The sequence below is a fragment of the Purpureocillium lilacinum genome, assembly GCF_023168085.1.
Source record: "Purpureocillium lilacinum CBS 284.36 DNA, scaffold_3, whole genome shotgun sequence".
Classification (NCBI taxonomy): domain Eukaryota; kingdom Fungi; phylum Ascomycota; class Sordariomycetes; order Hypocreales; family Ophiocordycipitaceae; genus Purpureocillium; species Purpureocillium lilacinum.
This window is the reverse complement of record NW_027072113.1, coordinates 1,300,539-1,319,756: the sequence shown is the minus strand read 5'-3', so window position 1 is coordinate 1,319,756 and position 19,218 is coordinate 1,300,539. Positions and strand designations below refer to the sequence as shown.

At 54.5% G+C, this 19,218-nt stretch overlaps 2 protein-coding genes across 2 annotated transcripts; both read right to left on the bottom strand.

Annotated features, from left to right (window-relative positions):
* Positions 1 to 4,357: 4,357 nt before the first annotated feature.
* Positions 4,358 to 4,810, bottom strand: PLICBS_004114 (uncharacterized protein; the record flags this gene model as incomplete). Its single annotated transcript, XM_065600417.1, has 1 exon — positions 4,358 to 4,810. One exon carries the CDS (start codon positions 4,808 to 4,810, stop codon positions 4,358 to 4,360), a length of 453 nt encoding a protein of 150 aa, XP_065456489.1.
* Positions 4,811 to 12,856: 8,046 nt separating this feature from the next.
* On the bottom strand, positions 12,857 to 14,820 carry PLICBS_004113 (uncharacterized protein; the record flags this gene model as incomplete). The annotated part of the gene is made up of 4 exons (XM_065600416.1): positions 12,857 to 12,897; positions 12,945 to 13,031; positions 13,389 to 14,134; positions 14,462 to 14,820. 4 exons carry the CDS (start codon positions 14,818 to 14,820, stop codon positions 12,857 to 12,859), a joined length of 1,233 nt encoding a protein of 410 aa, XP_065456488.1.
* Between the last annotated feature and the right edge of the window lie 4,398 nt (positions 14,821 to 19,218).

The window sequence follows — 19,218 nt, the reverse complement described above, 5'->3', positions numbered from 1 at the left end:
CAGGACGACATAACGGACCCGTGGGTCCCCGTGGACCCAGCGAGAACAATTCCCTTCGCTCAGCACATCTCCCTTGAAGAGGTTCGAGATGCAACCCTGCGCACCGGCAACACTTCCCCGGGGTCTGATAACATCACGGTCAAAATGCTCCGAGCCGTCTGGCACGCCATTGGGAGCCTGGTCCACAGGCTGTACCAAGGCTGTCTCGACATCGGCCACCATCCTAAATCTTTCAGAGAAGCAGAAGTGGTTATGATTACCAAGCCAGGGCGACGGAACTTGTCTGAGCCCCGTGCATGGCGTCCTATCTCTCTCCTCTCCTGCCTTGGCAAAGGCCTTGAGCGGCTCATTGCACGCCGCCTAGCGTGGGCATCGGTCCACTACGGCGTATTGCACTCCCAACAAGCCGGAGCACTGCCGAAACGATCCGCTGTTGATCTCGTGGCGGCATTGGTGCACGACATCGAGGAGGCCTTCGCGCGTAAGCAAGTCGCCACACTCGTGACAATGGACGTCGAAGGAGCCTTCGACACGGTCCTCCGTAACAAACTCATTCTCCGTCTTCGGCAGCAGGGATGGCCCCCGAACGTCGCTCGTTGGGCGGGCTCTTTCATGCATGACCGAGCGGCACGTGTCCGCTATCAGGACGTGACGACACAATCTTCGCCTCTGCAGTGCGGACTGCCACAGGGGTCTCCGGCCTCCCCCATTCTGTTCCTGCTCTACACAGAGCCTATTTACCGCTTAAGCAACCCGAAGAGTCTCTTTGGTTATGCAGACGACACCGCATTTCTATGCGTAGGCGACTCTCTGGACGAGACGGCGCGCAAAGCCTCAGCCCATGTGCGCCGCCTCATCACGTGGGGTACCGCGAATGCGATAACGTTCGATCCCAACAAGACCGAGGTTATGCACTTCTCACGGGCTCGCCCGAGCAGTGCACCTCCGGTCTTCCATGCCGAAATGGACAAACGGCCAGAGGCAGCCATGCGCTGGCTAGGCATCTGGCTTGACAGGACCCTGACCTTCAAGACTCATATCGAGAAGTGGACAGCCAAGGCGCACGCAGTGGCCTACCACCTGAAGGGCCTGACGAACACGAACCGTGGGCCGCTGCCGAGCGCCGTTCGAAGAGCCGTCCGGGCGTGCATCGAGCCTCAACTGTTCTTTGGAGCAGAAGCGTGGTACCCCGGCATGACCTGTCCGCGATGGCACCAGCCGACAAAAGAAGGGCCGTCAAGGATACGGCACCTCATCCGACGGATGGACAAGTCCCTCTACACTGCTATTCGGGCCATCCTTCCGGTATGGAAGACAACGCCACTGGTTGCCAGACATAGGGAGGCAGGCATACCACCGGTTTCCCAGCTGCTCGACGCTTGTCGAACGCGCTTTGCAGCGCGCCTCAAATCTCTTGACGAAAGGCATCCACTCGTAACGCGCACGAAGCCCTTTCAGGCTCCCGCCATCAACAAGGCCATCAAACTCAAATATCAGCTTCATCGCCGACCTTTCCGGACCAGGCTGCGTCGCACTGACGAGCTTCTCCCGATATGCCCGAGGCCAGATCTGCTCCCTCGGAGATTTAGCGGGCAGCACACGCCTCTGCAAACTGCTTCAAAAGATGAGTCCGCAACAGAGTTCTGCAGCTGGCTGCAGTCAGTCGCTCCGCACACGGTTGTCTACTCAGATGGGTCCCTCTCGACGGAGGGAGCTGCAGGATACGGTTATGCCATACACATGGATGAACTTACAGTCCTCAGCGGGAATGGCCGCCTTGGGCCCGCCGAAGTCTTCGATGCTGAAGCCAAAGGCGCTCTCGAAGGGCTGCGTGCCGCTCTCGGCCTTCCGCCACCGGCACGAATAGTCGTGTGCCTCGACAACCTCGCAGTCGCGACGTGTCTTCGAGGCATGCCTGCAGACTCCTCGCAGCGTGAGTTCTTGGAATTCCAGGCCCTCGCTGCAGAACATGGTGCCACCGAGATCCATTGGATCCCGGGACACACCAATATCCCAGGCAACGAACAGGCCGATGCCTTAGCAAGGGCCGGTACCCTTCAACCCGAACCTGCAGACGCTCTCCCGACGCTGGCATATCTGCGTAAGGTCGCTCGGCGGCGACCTAAAGACGCTTTTAAAGCCTGGTGGGAAGTATCTGCACCTAAACAGTATAAAGACCTCAAGCTCGACGCCACAACTGGTTGCCCACCAGAACTTACTATCAACCGACCTCTTCTCCACCACCTGCTCGCAGCAAGGACCCATCATGGGGATTTCGCTGATTACCACGAACGGCTCAACCACGACGAAGCACGGCTGACGTGCTCGTGTGGCCGACGGAAAGAACCGAAGCATCTCTTCTATTGCCGGAAGGTTCCGCCGCAACATCGGATGAGGCTGGCTCCCTCACCGAGTGCGTCGGTCAACCGGGCAATAGGCAGAGAATTCGACCAGTTCGTCAAAATAGCGAAGGCAAGCTCGTTCTTCGGGACGATCTGCCCGCGCCATTAGGCGGCTGCACCGCATCCCTCCCTCCCTTTTCCTTTGTTTGCGTACTCTCACTCCGACACGGCCAGGCGGAGGGTGCTGACACCACCCTTTGCCCGCCCGGGTCATTTTTCTGCTGCCTCGCAGCGCTGTATCTCGTTCGACCGTGGCCCATGAGGCAGATTGGAAGACGACACCGTCATACTTGGACGTCCCGCTGACGGGCAACAAGTTGAAGAGCAAAGGAGCGCCTTCGAGCCGATAAAATGCTGGATGATGGATTGTTTACGTTCTGTGGAAGGGGCAGATGACGCGCGGGTTGGCGCTCATTTCGTTTCGCGTTGTGTGGGCCGCCCCACCTGTCTGTATCGATAAGCAGATTCTGGACTTCCAGCAGCTCAGCACGTCCTGTGCCCCGTCTCGGGGACCTGAGCGACCTAGAGGTCGCTGGACGGAAAATACACTACTACTACTCGATGAGCAACTAACTGGTGGTGGGCACAAGCCAGGCTTCGGCTTCACTACTCTGCGACTACCGCCCGCAACGTGAAAGCACGATGGGATGTACGCAGTTCCAGCGTCGCCTACCGGTACAGTAGTGCTCGTTTCGGTAACGTGCGGTAAGACGACGTCGGAGTGCATCGTAGCTTGCGAACCGCTTGGGCACTTCGAATCACGAATGACCCCAGGTCGCACGCAAAGCTAAATCAGCGCCAAGTAGGCGAGCCGTGTACGTCGAACAAAAAACGCCGACAGCGACGAAAACCGAGCATGAAGTGGAGTCAATCAATACCCTACGACACTACAGCTATGAGCGAAACCGGTTTCCTCCCATACTCTCTTTTCTGTAGTATTCTAGGAGCTCGGCCATCACCGACATCGGCAAAAGTGGGTCGAGTGTTGCAAAACATACTTGTTTTGTTGGGCTTCGTAGCGACGTAATAAGCAAGGGACCCGTCCCAAGGCACTTGGGTAGACGGATGGGTAGCATTTCCGTCCACAGATGGGACGTGGAAGGCCCCGGCCATGAATGCGACCGCCATTGTTCACATCGTCCATGGCCGTGCACATTACCGCCCAGTCGTCCGCCATCCGGCGTTTGTCGCAAACCGAAGTGCGGCCGGGGGGTTCAAGCGTCTGTTGGAGGCTACGGCCGCTTCTAGGCCAGCGTGAACTATGACAAGATTTCCCCAAGTCATACTATAGGATAACAATCCTGCATGCCAGACAAGTACCTCCTTGTATAGAAAGTGATGTATGTGGGTTACGCAGAAATTGCACCAAGAACGTTGTCGACGAACATAGCTTCAAACAACCTGTCAGTAGCTGGCCGTCCAATGCCTCGGGATCCGCAGAGATTGGCAAAACGTCTGTAATGTTGTTTCGTACGAGGGTGCCGACATTCGCCACAGTCTGTCCAGGTATGTGCCGTTGGGGGGAATCGTGCAGCCTTATACGGGCCAACTGGGGTGTTGCAAGGCAGCGCATCCGAGGGTGAATGCGTCGCGGTGCTGAAATACAGACTTATAGCAAATCTCTCTGTCAGCACCAGCCACACACTGTAGGGTCTAGCGAGGAACTCAGTGTGAGCGGCGCACTGGCAGACAGACTTGACACGGCGGTAAGACGTCGCATCATTGTGGAAGGCAGTGCCCATACACTCTGACATGGCCGAGGCAACTCAAAGCCCCTCAGCATAAATTTTCAGAGAATGCAAGCAATCTCGCCAAGAGGTACGGAGGGCGCTGGCGTGTCCGCCCAGTTCGAGCACGGGCGTCAAGACTCATCTTCCGTAGCGTTGCCTGGTACTGAGCGCTGTCCGCCCATAGCAATTCTCATACATTCGCCGAGCCAATGGAGTCTGCGACCCTTAATCTGGCCCTGTGTGCGGTGTGTAGCCCCTAGGGGTCTGGTTCACCAAGTACATGCCGTAACCGGAGCCGTGCTGCCTGCTAAAGGACACGGTAGGTTCGTCTTGGCCAGCTCTTGGCTGCTGGACGTGAAAGGCAGGCGACTGAGCTCGGTATGCCGACTCGTACTGGGTTGCGTAAGTCCCAGTACTATGGCCCAGAGCCTGTGACCACATGGGCTGATTGGTATAGTAGTGTGACTGAAGAGACTGCGAATACGGGTTCTCGCTCAACGCTTGTGGAGGGCGCGGCGGGGACACGAGCGGCTGCGTAGCAGCAATTGAGGCAGTCGTGTATGCCAAGATGTGCGGACGGCCGGCAGCGGCGATGCGGTCGCCAGAGCCAGCAGGCTGCTGCTCATTCGTGCCAGGGGACGGTGGCTGCTCTGGACGGCGCGGCCAATCTGTTTGCATGTGGTCGTACGGTGTGTCGCGCTGGCAACTGGAACATCCACTGACCCCGACAAGGTCAGGTGGCGGCACCCGAGCTTCTTGCGCGGTCGAGATCATGTCCATGGCCGGGTGGTACAGCGGGCCAGTGATCTGCCGACTTGACGTTCCATTACCGGTGCTGCTCCAATTCCTTGGGTAGGCTCCGCTAGAATACGTCGAAGCCGCGACCGAGCCGGGCGTCGCTGCTGTGTTCTTTGGTGGAGCTGCAGTCGTGCCTGCAACCTGGGATCGTGGTGCATCAGGCTGCGATGGCGCTGTGGTGGCTGTACTCAAGGCAACTTCTGTGCGGGGTGAGGACGGCAAGTGCGTGTTTGTAGGCTCGGCCATGGCCCGGCTTTGGGAGCCTGGTCGCTTTTCGCCCGCGGGATCGGCTTCGGTGAAACCCTGCTTGCGCGCCAGCGTTTCCCAATAGTCGTCACGCACCCGCCGTACTCGCTGGTGATGGTGTTTTTCCTCTGGGTAGCGATCACTGGTGTTAAAGTCCAGATCAGATAGTTCCAGACCTATCACGTGACTTCCGCCAATGTGATCTGCGCAGCATGATGCTCGTCGAACCCGGTTCATGTTACAGCACGCGAGTCTGGACAACTGTGACTGCAATATCTGGCGGCGCTGTCACTGCAGCGCATTTGTCGGGCAATAGAGAGGGTGCAGCGGAACGGTTGACCAACTCGAGCCGCATGCTGAAACGGAGGCAAGAGGCGCAGTCGACGCGATAAGCCCTTAGGCGGCAATGCAGCTCGACACAGAGGCATATTTCGCTTGTGCGATTGTACAACTAGAGCGTGAGAGGCCCACCACCAGCGCTGGCTGGATTTCCTGATCTATCCTGCGCAGTACATTCCGTACCCTTCATTCTGCTGAATCCAGACGCATTTGCCATAAGGAAGTGGAACAGGTGTGGGATTGCTGTGACCATCAATTCTGCATTCCGGCCAGCCTTAGCACGAATTCATACACTCCCAGCGTAAGTACAGCCGACGGAATCGACCGCACTAAATGTGGCGTGAGGCCACCGTAAAGGCCTCGCCAGCCCTCGCGCTTCAATATCGATCGGAAGCACTCGATAAGACCAGTATATCCCCGGTTCACGCTCTGTGCCGGGGTCTGGCGCAATCGTGTTCGTACAACCTAGCACGGGCGTAAGCTTGAGGTCAACAACTGGTGCGGGATGGTGTACTTCATGAGGGTATGTGGCTAGCACCGCTGCAACCTTTGCGCAACCAGCCGCGCCAGATGTACTGGCCCAATTCATAAGTTCATCTTCGCTTGAAGTTGTCGTTCCACGGCGAGATCGACGGCTCCGAAAGAATATTTTGAGACGTTCGTAAAGCACAAGGTGAATAACGGTCTCTACCGTGCCTAAATAACTTGCGCTGAGCCCTCGGTAGAAGCCTGCCACGCCCTCAGCCTTCAGCACTTGCTGTATGCAGTCTAAGCTCCCACGATACTGGCGCAAGGCGGTTGAGCCGTTGGCTCTGTCCAGCTGGAGTCGAGTCTTCACGAGCCAAATTGGATTTGTCGCAGTTGCCGTGGCAATGCCCGCAGCAACAGCCGCTTGTGCATGTATGAAGGATTCGTCCTCCGCAAAGCCCAGATATCTGGCCGCCAGATGCTTGCAGTTACCGTAAACGTAATACTTTACGGCAGCCGCAGGGACCACACCCGCAAGGCTCGGGCCCAGGCCACGGAACAAGCCACGCCAACCTTCTGTCTTTCTTATGGTGCCGATCGTATCGAACGTCTCGTAAACATGACGGAGAGGGCTGCCAAACGGCGACCAGGGCACGCGGTTCGCCACTGACGGCCGAGGTGAAGATCGATACAGGTCAGATTGCAGCCGAGTTCGTAACACGTCGAGAGGGGACGTGACGATCGAGGTCACGATTCCGCCGCTCCTGAACCATGTCAGCTCTCTCTTGGTAAAATGGGTTTCGTGAGCTTACGCGCCGGCCAGGAGATGTACCCAAGGATCCGTTTGGCGGCTCTGAGAATTGATTGCTAAAGAGGACAATTGCGGAGGACTTTGCGACGCCGAATTCATCACCGCGGTTGGGGGATCAATGGTTCAAGAAAATCAGGAGGGCTCGTTGGCGCCACGAGCAAAGTGAGTTCGGCTAGGCAAAACAATTTTCCGACAAGTCACTGAAACATGTCCGACATGAACAGATGTCGTCAGTAGTTCGTACCGCTCGGACCTGAGATGGTAACCCTCATTAAAAAAACACACCCTCTAGGGTGAGAAAAAAGAGTAGTGCCCATCAGTTCCGTTCGCCCAACCCCTGGCCTCAATTCATCATTTCGTGCCGGTGCCTCTGCAAGAGGTGCAGGTGGTTTGACCACTTGCCCCACAGCTAAAGCAGGTGTATGGTTCGCTGCTAGTGGCCCCAGTCCCGCCGCAGTTCCCGCACCTCTCCTTTCCCGTTCCGTTGCAAGAGCTGCATTGTGCCATCGTGGCTGTACCTGCGAAACGATTAGTCCTCTCGTGAACGAAACGAAAGCGTGAACTCAAGTGTACGTTGCTGAGTCAATTGTGCCTTGCTGAATCTTCTTTAAAAGAGAAGATAGGTATTCGAAACCGGTGAAGCTGAATAGGATGACAGATCTCAACTCGTGTCGCCATGTTTATATATCTGCCGGAACTGAATGTTTCGCCTTTCGGGGCTTGAGGCGATTCTAACGAGTGCTAAAATCTGTGCGCTTTTCCATCGCGAAATCTATCTGTGCCTTGACTTTGCCTGGTGCTGCGGCTCGAACCCAGTACCGTACTGACACGTCACATGCATCCCATGCACCGTACTTAGACACCAGAGTGCGTGAACACCCTGGTGCAGCAGCAACGGGCAGCCGCACGTCGCATGCACTGCGGGTGTTCCAAACTGGGCACAGCCTGTCCTTAGGACTACGCACTCCAAGTGCTTAACAATTGCGCACCAGGGGTGCTCAGAACTGCGCACTCCACGTGCGTGAACTGCGCACCCCTGGTGCTCAGGACTGCGCACTCCTGGTGCCTTAAACTGCGCACCTCGGGACGGTGCGGGGAAGTGACCAAAGCAACAGTCGAATTCTTCACACTCGTTCAACCCAAGTGTACTGCAATTGTCAACATCATGGAAAGTTCCAGAGATCAATGCATCGTATGCTCAGAGCATTTTCAAAATCATGACGCGCTCCGCCAGCATACTCTGAAATTCCAGGTACGACAGAACGGCCACCTACCCGCTGTAATGTGCCGTCTAACTCGGACTACGCAGGTTGAGATCTCGAGATTGTTCGTCAGACTGCAAACACTACTCCTCCACCAGTGGCCGCACCACAGCTGTAGCGATGATGCACACGACACAAGCAACGTTGCTAGTGAATGTGAGACTTCAGATTTCACTGACGACCATTGGAATTGTCCGGATGAGGGCTGCTCGAAGTCTTTTGTACGAGAGCAAGAGCTCTCCCGCCACTATGGAATACGTGTGTAATCCCTTCTTCATTTACATAACCATGGTGACCAACGGTGACCAACCATACCTAGACTGTCCGTGCAGCGAGTATTGCCGTTATTGCAAGAGAACCTTTTCCCGTGCAAATCAGTTTTGGCAACACAAATGTGCGATGAAAGAGCCGACGCGAAGCAATAAAGACATCGTGTCGCAGAAAAAACGCTTGCGGACACTGTCCAAGCGGAAATTGCTTGCCGCCATCGCATCGCAGAAGCGGGCCAATGGTTCGCAGAAGCGGGCCAATGGTTCGCAGAAGCGGGCCAGTGACTCACACAGCACGAACTCGAGGCGCGTTAAAAGGTTGAAACGAGTGACAACTGGTGGCCAAAGTCTTCCTGTAGGCGAAGCCAAAGACCACGGAGGGACCTTGCTTGCGCCACCAAACTTCTGCGAGGTTGCAGAACCCAGCACCACCGGGACTCAACGTGGCGCCTACCAACCACTTGACCAAGCTCCAATTTGGCCTGATATTTCATACGGCACGAACCAAAATGCAGTCAGTAACCCAATGTACACTCCCCTCTGGCCACAGTCTCATATTCCTGCCAACGACTTGGCGACGATACTCGAACCCACTGGTGGTGTCATGCCTGAACTGGACCGCACGTCGATACCGGACCAGGCAATTCAGCAGCTGTTCACTGTCAGACCATCCCGTTTCGTGGACCATAACTCTCTTGAGTCTACCGATGAAGGCCCTCGGCCCTACGTCCCGGTATCTCCAAACCGTATGCGTTTGTAAATCCTTGTCGTATTTGAAAGGCAAGTCTGGGATGGAGGATTGCGCTGGATGCCTATCAGATAACGGTACAACAATGCAAACTGGGAGAAGGCGTACATTCCACCTTTATCCAACTGAATACGTATTGCGCTGCAGCCATTCCTCTTCAACGAAGCCTCTGCAATTTCGAGCAAACCATTGGAGGCTTGGACGCCCTTAAGCTCCTTAGTGTGAGATTTTGCATAAAACTCAGCACTCGATCCGGCACCCCATATGTACACGATTACGCGTCTGGTGGTCTCTGGCGCCGTCGAAAAGGCAAATATATGCCCAGGGTCGGCACTGAAAGGCAAACAGACTTGTGGATTTTCGTGGTCAAGGTACGGTTCGAGAATTAGTCGGATGCACTGTCTCCAGTCAGTAGTGCATGCTCTATCAGTCTTATTCACTTACCGAATTCGAAAGAAGCCGATCAAGAAATACTCCAAACCCGTCAGTGCTATTGAACTGGTCATTCTGATCCAGCGCGGCAAGTGCCTCTCCGGCCGCAGGGTCCTCCGCGTAATAGAGGCCATGCTGTTCAAAAAACTCATGCACATTAGTGTCTGTCACCGCCTCCGACACTGCATGAAGTCTCCAGGGCGTGACATGTTCTAGATTCTCCATGAGTCGCGATGTAAATCGTCGTAGGGAAGAAGAGGGGTTATCTTCAGGTTGGCTTGTCCTGTGGCGTGCATGGTCGAGTCAGCGAGGGGTCGAGGCGTTCCGGCAAAATGGGTGGTCGGAAATATATTTTTCCATACCCTTGCTGCACCTTGTGACACCGAGCGGGCCTAGCACCACAATAAATTGATGCCCGACACAGCATAATTTGCGCAACGAGCAGGCGTGGCCTTTCTCAACCTGACTTGATCCTAAATCCGGTACGACCTGGTTTCCTCCTCTTTCGCATACTCAAATAATATTGACACCACGTAGAAAACCGAAAAAGCAACTCACGCCCCATTCTTCTGAAGATGGCCGAGTGCACTGCTTGCAAAGGCACCGGCTACAACGATCAAGGTTTCATTTGCGGCCGGTGCAAAGGCAAGGGAGAGGTCTGAGGTCAACTTGCAGCCGAGGCTGTTGCTTAACGTGAAGTCGCCACATTCCACTGGCTGTGGCCGACAAGGATACCTGGTGGGAAACGGCTCGGTACCGAAGTGGCGTTGGTGCTCGCTTTTGCGCACCTGGGTGCGCAGTTGTCTCGGCGCCATGCCAAAATAACAACTTGACTGACGTTGATACCTGCACAGTTCTCGAATACATGCACAGTGGCGGATCCTAAATGTTGTCAGACGTACGGTGGGATACCGGCATAAACGGCGTCACGGTAGAAGAATGAGTGCGAGGGCAGTTGCCCAAGTGTATTATCGTGATGTGTTCTGTTCTCGTTCCAGAGCGATGAGGCACCATGGCCGCGTCATAGTGTCAATAGCGGGGAAATTGAGTCTGTCCAACCTTGCATGGAGGAACGAAGTCCGTCCAATCGGCGTCGCATCACATGCTTTAGACCCTGCGCAGGGTGAACCTCGCAATGCTCAGCGCATTTGCAAGTGCAGACGCACGGTAAAACCTCAATTGCACCACCATGAGTGCAGGTGCACACTCGATGCGGTGCACTCCAAATTAAGGTGCAAGACACCTTGCCGCACCAATTAACAGTAGGGACCTCGGGGATTGATCAGACATTCATCATTCATCTATGCTGATCGGCGATTTGCACGGTACTGCCTTTCTTGGTTGGCTGGTTGCCAACCAACCAAGTCATCACAAATGCTGCTCGCCCTTGCGGCGGCTCGCATGAGCAGCATGGAGTGGGCGGCATGCCGCGTGCGGGTATATCGACGTTCAAGCTTGAATCGATGACCGTGCAGCATGATGTGACATGTCCACAGCTCCTCAACCTTGGAAGAGAGTTAATATAAGTCCCTCGCCCTAACCAGGACGGAACTGTGTCCTGGTATGCTACCTATTCATCAGAACCATCAACAGTTCATTCCTACTTCCCTCTGTCTTGGTTTGGACACAGTGTCTTCCTCGCTTCAAGCCACCATCGTAGTTGGTTTCGCTTCGTCGTTGCAAAACACTAGTCACCAACGACAAAACCCGGTCCTTATCCAGCCTGGAGGTCGCGTCATTGTGAGGAATGGATTCAGATAAGTCCAATGAGGGCGTCGGAATGGCTCCAGCTTCACCAATCGGGCAGACAGTCCCCAATGGTCGTCTTGGATCGTCTGAGAGGTAAGCGTTGGAGATATGGGGCGCAACTGGGCAACTAGACCAACGGTCTGAATTGGACCTTGCTAAAGATGGGTCAGGTTTCCTCCTGCGCCGCTCCTCGAAAATGATCGTCGCACAGGGGCTACGCTGACATCTGCGCGGTTTGACGCCAACGAAATTGGCCACATGTCGGCACCACAACCCAACGACGTCCACGCGGTGGTCGAGGCAGCCGCTGGTAGATACACAATTCTTAACGGCGACCCTTCATCAGTGACGCAAAACAACGCAGGCGACGAATCCGCCCGGAGCTGTGGACACGTCACTTTTCTCTCTGAGATTCCAGCGAGTGACATAGGTAGGGAATACCTCGAAGGCCTTTTCGGGCGCAATGTAGCCAGGCCAACGTCTACCGATACTTCAAATTCACGCAACCAAAGGCATTTGCCAGCCGAAGTCCGTGTTAACGGCTATGCGATTGGAGCTGTCCATGATCTGGCCAACCCAGCATCCATTGATCCGTCAAACTCAGGCTGCCCAGCACAATCGCCGGTCGAAGTACTTGTTAACGGGCATTGGATTCGGGCGGTCGGAACTCCCGACCTAGAAGTTGAGCGCGGGTCCGATGAGCTGCTGGCCGGAATTCAATGGCCGCCCTTGGCTACGGATGCTCTCAATGCCGCCATGTTGGAGGAACTGCCGTCTCCACTTTCTTTCTATGGCCGTCAAGGATCCCCCGGTTCATCACATGGTGCTCAAGACATGGCCGCAGCAGCCGGCTTGTTGCAGAGTAGTGCGGTCGAGATACCCGACAGAGCAGCCTACGCCTTAGAGCAACAAACAAGCCGCGAACGAGCCGAAGAATATGTCGGAGAAGATCCGGAAGACTTAACCGAGTAGTTTAACTATATTGACTACTCAAAGCCCCGCTGTCATCTCGATCGGTTATGGCTCGGACCCATACGGGAGACCGCCTGGGCAATGTCCACACTCGAAGGGCCTCGTGGTAAATTTTACTGGGGCAAGTGTCCTCGGGTCAGGAATTCCGTGCGTCACCTTAAACAGGTACAGCCTGTAGGGAAGACACCAAAACCGGCCATCTTAATTTGCTGCTTTAAAAAGGTCCGCTACCTTTTGTGCGCGTCACAGGCCCAGACGCGGTGCCTTCGACGTCATTTTGCGGTTGCCTGAGCTTGCTTCATTTGCCTTATGCTAAGATCCGATCCGGCGAAGCTATAATAAAGCTCCAACACAAAGCGACCTGTCAACTTCACTATAACCCACCTAGTCTAGGAGTAGGTGCTACAGCCCATCTATTAGCAGTGAATTTTAACTGTCCTTCCCGCCTCATTCTGTCCGGGTCGGCATAGATCCGAGCCCCGACAGCGTCGCTAGTCATGCTAAACACGCGGAAAATTAGGTATACCGAGTTCTCCGTTGTGAGCTCAGTCATCTGGATTTCGTCAGTGCTAAACGAAGCGCTAAGGTTCGCACAATGCCGAAACATGACCTACGAAGTTATACTGCCGATCACTCATGAAAAATGGCACCGTACACGGCCCAAATGTACTCTTCACCTCGATATAGTAGTGCACGCCTTGCCGGTCTGTCCACGTACCTGCATCGAGATATTCGTTGTCGATCAGGAGGCGTGTGAATGCACCGTTTATGTCCCTGTATACGATGTCTGTGGTCTCGTCTTGAGCTGCACCAGTCCAAGGCTCAATGTTCGCATGGTCTGCGTGGCCAGCTGGACCCGTCACGAGCCGTCGCATTGTGCTTTGCCAGCACTGTGGTCCAAAATCTTCCAGAAGCGAACTCAATAGCTCATAAACGAATAACTCGCCCGCGGCTCCCACCTTACAGTCTCGCTCAATCGACGTCGCGGACTCACGCCTCAGCCAATCACCGTGTGTGTCCCCAGAAATAGCTTGTAGTGCTGGAACGGGCGGGATGGCGGGCGTTGACAGGCTAGCAACGCCGTACCGTGGCATGGCAGTGGCTCGAGCGCAGGCAACGATGTGTTGGAGTAGCTCGCGGTAGCAGTTGCTCCCACTCGTACCGATCGTGGAGGGAGGGCGATAGGGGGTCTCCCGGTGGCGATGGTGGTGGGACTGGATCTCGATGTATGTGTCGTGGATGAAGCTACTCTCATGGCCGTTGGGGACGCCGGTGTCGTGGGGCGCTCTGGACCCACTTGTGGAGGACGGCGCTGGTGTATTCATGGCAAACTCATTCGCGAGAGTCGATGATGACGTGGAGTAGCTGCGGCTCCTAATAGAGAAAGTGATCGATTCTTCCTGATGCTGCGGCCTGTTTGGTTCTTCGATGGCCGTACCAGTACGGCTTTGGTCAGTCTGCTCCAAAGCAACATCAGGCGTTTCGATGGCAAGGTCGATATCGACGATGCCCTGCATGTCAAGAATACGCTGCATTGCCGACGGCGATCTTGTCCCTAAAACGCCCGTGACAACTTTGACCATAGACTCGGCCATGCTGCCCTCGATCTGCAGCGTAGTGGGATCTGTTGCCATCCACTCCACAAGCTTTTCCGGGAGAGCTGAACCGAAGCAGACATCTTGCGATTCTTCGTCCCGTGGCACGTAAATGTTGAGGATATCGCCCTTGTCATCGATGTAGACCTCGCCCTGCTCCAACTCAACAGTGGTATGGAGGCCGTCCTGGGGCAGAATAAGCGTCGCGGAAATTCCATTGGTTTCCCATGTCTTAGCTTTCAACAGAAGAGCGTAGAATGTCTGAACTTGATCAGAGCTGCGGGCGCGAGGACTCCTGAGATGCGTCGCGATTCTGGTAAGGCAGTCAGTGACCTGGGGACACTCAGAGAGTCATACTGCCTACCGTGTCAGCGCGTGTGCTTTCCGTTTGATGTCCCGGACAGGGTCTGAAACCAGCCATGTTAACTCTGGATTTACAACAGAGTTGTGCCTGACAGCTTTCGACAAGTATCTGTCGCCCAGGTTCATCCATCTCAACAATGGTTCGAGCCTCACGATTTCGACAAGGGTAAAATCGAGCAACCTGACTCTATCTCGAAAGAGATTTTCAAGCGGTCGCCGGTCGACAATAGCGAATTCGACTTCGGCAGAAACAAGACGCACGTCACCACTTGCATACCTGACAGGCAGAATAGGCCTTTCGAGGAGCTTGGCTGGTGTTTGCGTTGGCTTGAGCTTCTCCGTCTCCAGAAGCGTGCAAAGGATGCCCAATGAACTCTTGACGTGCTCCAGTGTGACGTTGGCCCTGTCAGCTGTATATAGCTCGTCGTATATCATGTCAATGGTGACTCTAGACACCCCAAGTGCTGTCACGAAGAAATCTTCCAAGACATCATCGTAGTAGTTGTTCAAGGTGATCCTGTTTCGAATATCGGTCGCGGTGGACCAGAGACACTCGGAGGGCTTGACCCACAAATAATCACCATGGTTTTCTTGGACGAAGATCAGAGCCTCAGATTCAAAGGCGCCCCTGCTCATAGCCGTTAACGTGGTGACGTACTAGATGCAAATCTGATATCTCACCTCAAAGTCCTCAAGTTGATGTCCGTCGCAGCCCACTTGCCTCGATGTTGGTCAAGCCGTTCGTATTGCACACGGACGCGATCAAAGTCGCATCTGTCTGTATACTTTAGGTATCTCAACTCATCTACAAGGTGTTCCCAGCTGAAAGTCTCAACTGCAAGTGTGATGCCGAAAAATTGAGAGGGGGTGTTGAGATTTGCGTTGGTGAAAGCGGCCTGGTACGTAGCTAATAGCGGGTATTTGTCTTCGTAGTCGAGAGGTGCATCGAGTACGCATTGGTCTCTGGACACCCAGACCCCTTCGTTGTCTTCGAATTGCGGGATATATAACAAAAATTTAGAATCAAATAGACTCCTTTGGAATGTTAGCCAAAAGTGACGCCACAGTAAAGGTCGCAGAAGCTTACCGCACTGTTTGACGCGCCGCTGCTGGATCAGGAGCCTCTTCACACCTCGAATGAATCCTAGAGTATACGCCTACAACTCGTGATGCGTTCACCAGTTTACCTCCGCGGTGTGCTTTTTTCATGTAGATAACTATGTCCAGGTAGAAGTGAACGTTGTCGTCTCTGCCTACCCCAAGGCTCGAGCTGAGGAAATCCCAGTCACCAACTTTCACGTTGCTCGTCAGACTCTCACCCAACTCAAGGAATGGGAAACAGTCTTTGCCCAAGAAAGCACCAGACTTTTCTTGAAGGCTGGGAAGCGGCAAATAAGTGTCCCGTAGCGGTTTAAGCACTGCTGTGCCAGTAGCTCCTCCCTGGCACAGTGCGCAGCGGAAGGGGCGGGATGTGATGGTGGGCAGCAAGATGGTGTGAAGCAAGCGAGATGGTGAGAGGGTCAGCTAGGCGCCTATTCTGGCTACCAGGCAACGGCAAGCAAATGCGCAGCGACGCGACCAACACCGTGGCGCTGACGAGGCCTCAACCGCACGAAGAGAATGCCCCTGTTGAAGGGGCTACGTGAGCCACGGCGAGTGCTGACACTTTGCCATCGAAATCTAACGCACTCTTCACGGCGACCGTCTCGGCAGCTTGCTGGGCACGGAGGACACCGATCTACTACCCTCATAGTGGAGCAAGTCATCAGGTCGTCCTGTCAGCCTAGAACAAAGAAAGCACGTCCCGAGTCTCAATATCAGCTCACGTTCCAGCTTCTGCAGAAGCCGGATACCTGGAAAGCGCCTGCAACGATGGGATATAGTTTACCGGCGACTGGTCATCGGTGGGATAGGGGTTACTGGCCACTGAACCGTATGCGCCACGGCGGTTACCAGCGCCCCGTGAAAGGGTGTGACCAGCAGCCCCTCGCAACCAGAAACAAGCGCCTTCAGGTGACTGGTCCCCGTGAGGTACCGACAACACCTCCACATCAGTGGCTGGTAGCGCTGGGTCGCTGGCAACCGTAACATTTGCGTTTGCTGGCAACCGCGGCCACAGGCCTACTGTGGTTGCTGGCACTGAGTCGGCTGGGCGGTGGGGTGTTACCAGCGCCCGGGTGCAGCAGTCGACAGGTGGCTGATACCGCTAGCCCCTGTCAGCCCCTGAAGCCTGCGCCTTTCACCAGCCTCTGCAAGGGTGCTGGCAACCACGTTTATTTTAATGCGGTGCTCAAAGTGCTATCCCGGTGACTCTGCTCATCATCCTCTTCTTGACGCCAGAGACATCATTGAAGATGTGTCGCCAGTCATATGATACGCTGTAGAAAGACAAGGAGCGTATATTTTCCTACTTGGTCGCGCTTAGTGGCGTAGTTCATTGCCCCACGAAGGAAAGCAGCCACCAGCTTCTCCAAACCGCAGTGCACAACCCTAAGAAACGTCATACTGCGTGAGCATCCGAGTCACCAACAGAGCCATCCTTCGCGACCATCGCTTCAGCGGGGCATTGGAGTGAGGCTGGTCCATTCCTGTGACGCAGCAACACCTCGAGGCGGCGATGAAATATGCCTAGCCAAATGAGCGTCTTTGCCTTGCCAAATCAATGGAATCACTCCTGTGGTTGTGGTTTCTACTTCCGGCGCAAGGCCCCACTGCATCCCGTTGGATGTATTCAGCTTGGTGGCTTGCAACTGACGGTCCGGCGGCACAGATGCCAAACGACGAGGAACAGTACCCGCAGAAAATCGAAGGGCCTCGAGTCCAGCTTCTTCAACAGTCTGCTGCCAGATTGGCTTCTCCCCCGGATAACGTTGACTCTCGTTTGGTGTGGATGGGGTTCCAAGCAGAGACTCGCCGCTATCCGTCGACCAATTTGCAGGTGAACAAGGTGGAACTCGCAACGCTCCGCAGGACGAAGGCTCATGTGGGCCATTGCTCTCAGACGCTACGCTTCGTGTTGCGGGCGACGGCAGTTGGGAGGAACCATGGCACTCCTTATTGGAATGTGCTCTGGATATCGTCCGTGTTTGCTTGGCTCTCTTTTCGGTGAGTGAAGCCGCGACCCATTTCTCAGCGTGACGTAGGGCTGCCAAAGGTGACTGTCGGTGTTGTAGCAGAAAAGACATGATATGGGCCGGGCTGAATTCCAGCTCTGGTACTTTCAAGGTGAATTCTGCAGCCAGGTGGTTTATCCCGTCATCCTTTTCCGCGTCGCTGCTTGCTCCTCCATTGCCACGATATATAAATCGAAACAGCTGGGCAATCATGTTTGCATCGGCGAACTGAAACTCGGCCTTCTTGTCAACACGACCGGGACGAATGAGCGCGTCATCAAGGTTCCCGACGTGATTCGTTGTCATGATGAGAATCCGCCCTTCTTGTGATGCCACACCATCGAGTGTGTTTAAGAGGCCAGACATCGTAACCCCCTTTCGCGATATTGCCGACTCGTCTTCAGAATCGTCGCTGTCTGGGAACCGCTTCATCCCAATTGCGTCTATGTCCTCCAATAGGACGACGCATTTCTCTGGCAGCTCGGCAAAGAGGTCCTTCAGTTTCTGGTCGTTGACGCCGGGAACGTTGACGATGTAGATGTCGATTCCTAACTCCCCAGCCACGGAGTAACTGAAGCTGGATTTTCCTGGAACAGGCCTTGATGCCGCCCCATATGTAAAACCTACATACTAAGCTGGGGGTTGCTTTTTCTGGACATTCCAAGTGGGCTAACCCTAGCATTTTTATGGGGGTCATGGTAGGTACAGCACGAGCGAGTCGCAAGCCAGTCCCAATGTCTTGCAAACACCAATGACCAAAAGCAGCCGAAGGAAACGTGTCCTGTCACAATTCGATCTTCCTCACCGACTGCTCTGGATCTGACACGGAGGACTCTCCGCCTTGCACTCCTCCCGGCGTACCAATTGGGATGTTTTAGATGCTTCCTCATCTCTTCGCAAAGTCACGACTCACGACCGCTCCACTTTTTGTCAACGGACTCGATTGGGACGGCTCTAAAAGAAATACTGTGAGCAAGCAAATCGCTGAGCAAAGCACGCCAGTTTTACCTAGGTACAGTACCGTTGATGTCTCGCACTGTAAAGTAGCAGTCCTACACTATATTCTCATACACCTAACTAGAAGCCGCTTTCGGCTGGCCGTGCTTAAACTGCAGTGGATAACTCCATACAACGACTGTAAGCTTGAACAGCTGGTAATCCACAGTACACCGCCATGCAGGCGCCTTATTCTTCACATCTAGATTCCATGATACATCCACCGCCCATAGGATTCTCATCTGTAGGATCAAGACAATTAACCATCCAATTACAACGGTCTTGGCCACACTCGCCGTTACAATCCGGTATTGGTAACTGCCGCGTTGCAATAATTTGATTTCCTGCAACCATAGCCATAGCGGCTCCGGCGAAGACGATAAGGGCGTTTGAGGCTCTCATATTGGTTGTAGTGAGTTCAAAAGTAGATAAGAAAGGTGAAAATAGTAGAGAGCACAGTAACTACAAATATTATCTAGTTAATAAATACCATGTTGATGGAGGAGTAAGGATAACCTCTAGGCAGGATGGCACTGCTTTAATAGCCTTTATGTTGTGGATAATAGATTAATCATTGTGTCTCACCAGGGCTGCATTGGGATCTGCAAGTCTGAGTATCCTGGCTCTCCGAGGGTGGTCTTTGGCTACTCCAGTCTGAGATATAGGTTCATCATACATTTTCCGCCTCATTTAAAGCCCGACGAGGCGCCGATGGTACTTTCCACGACTTCGCTCGCCAACAACCATAGCGGAGCATAACAGACCCGAAGTAAGACACGGCACAGCAAGACACGGCACAGCAAGACACCGCACAGCAAGACACCGCAGCGCGAATATGACTCACGCCTCGATACCCATCCCCAACCCGCCAATCCCTGGCCCTGCCATGGTATCGGTCGATGCGCTTCAATCCTCCGTCAACGAA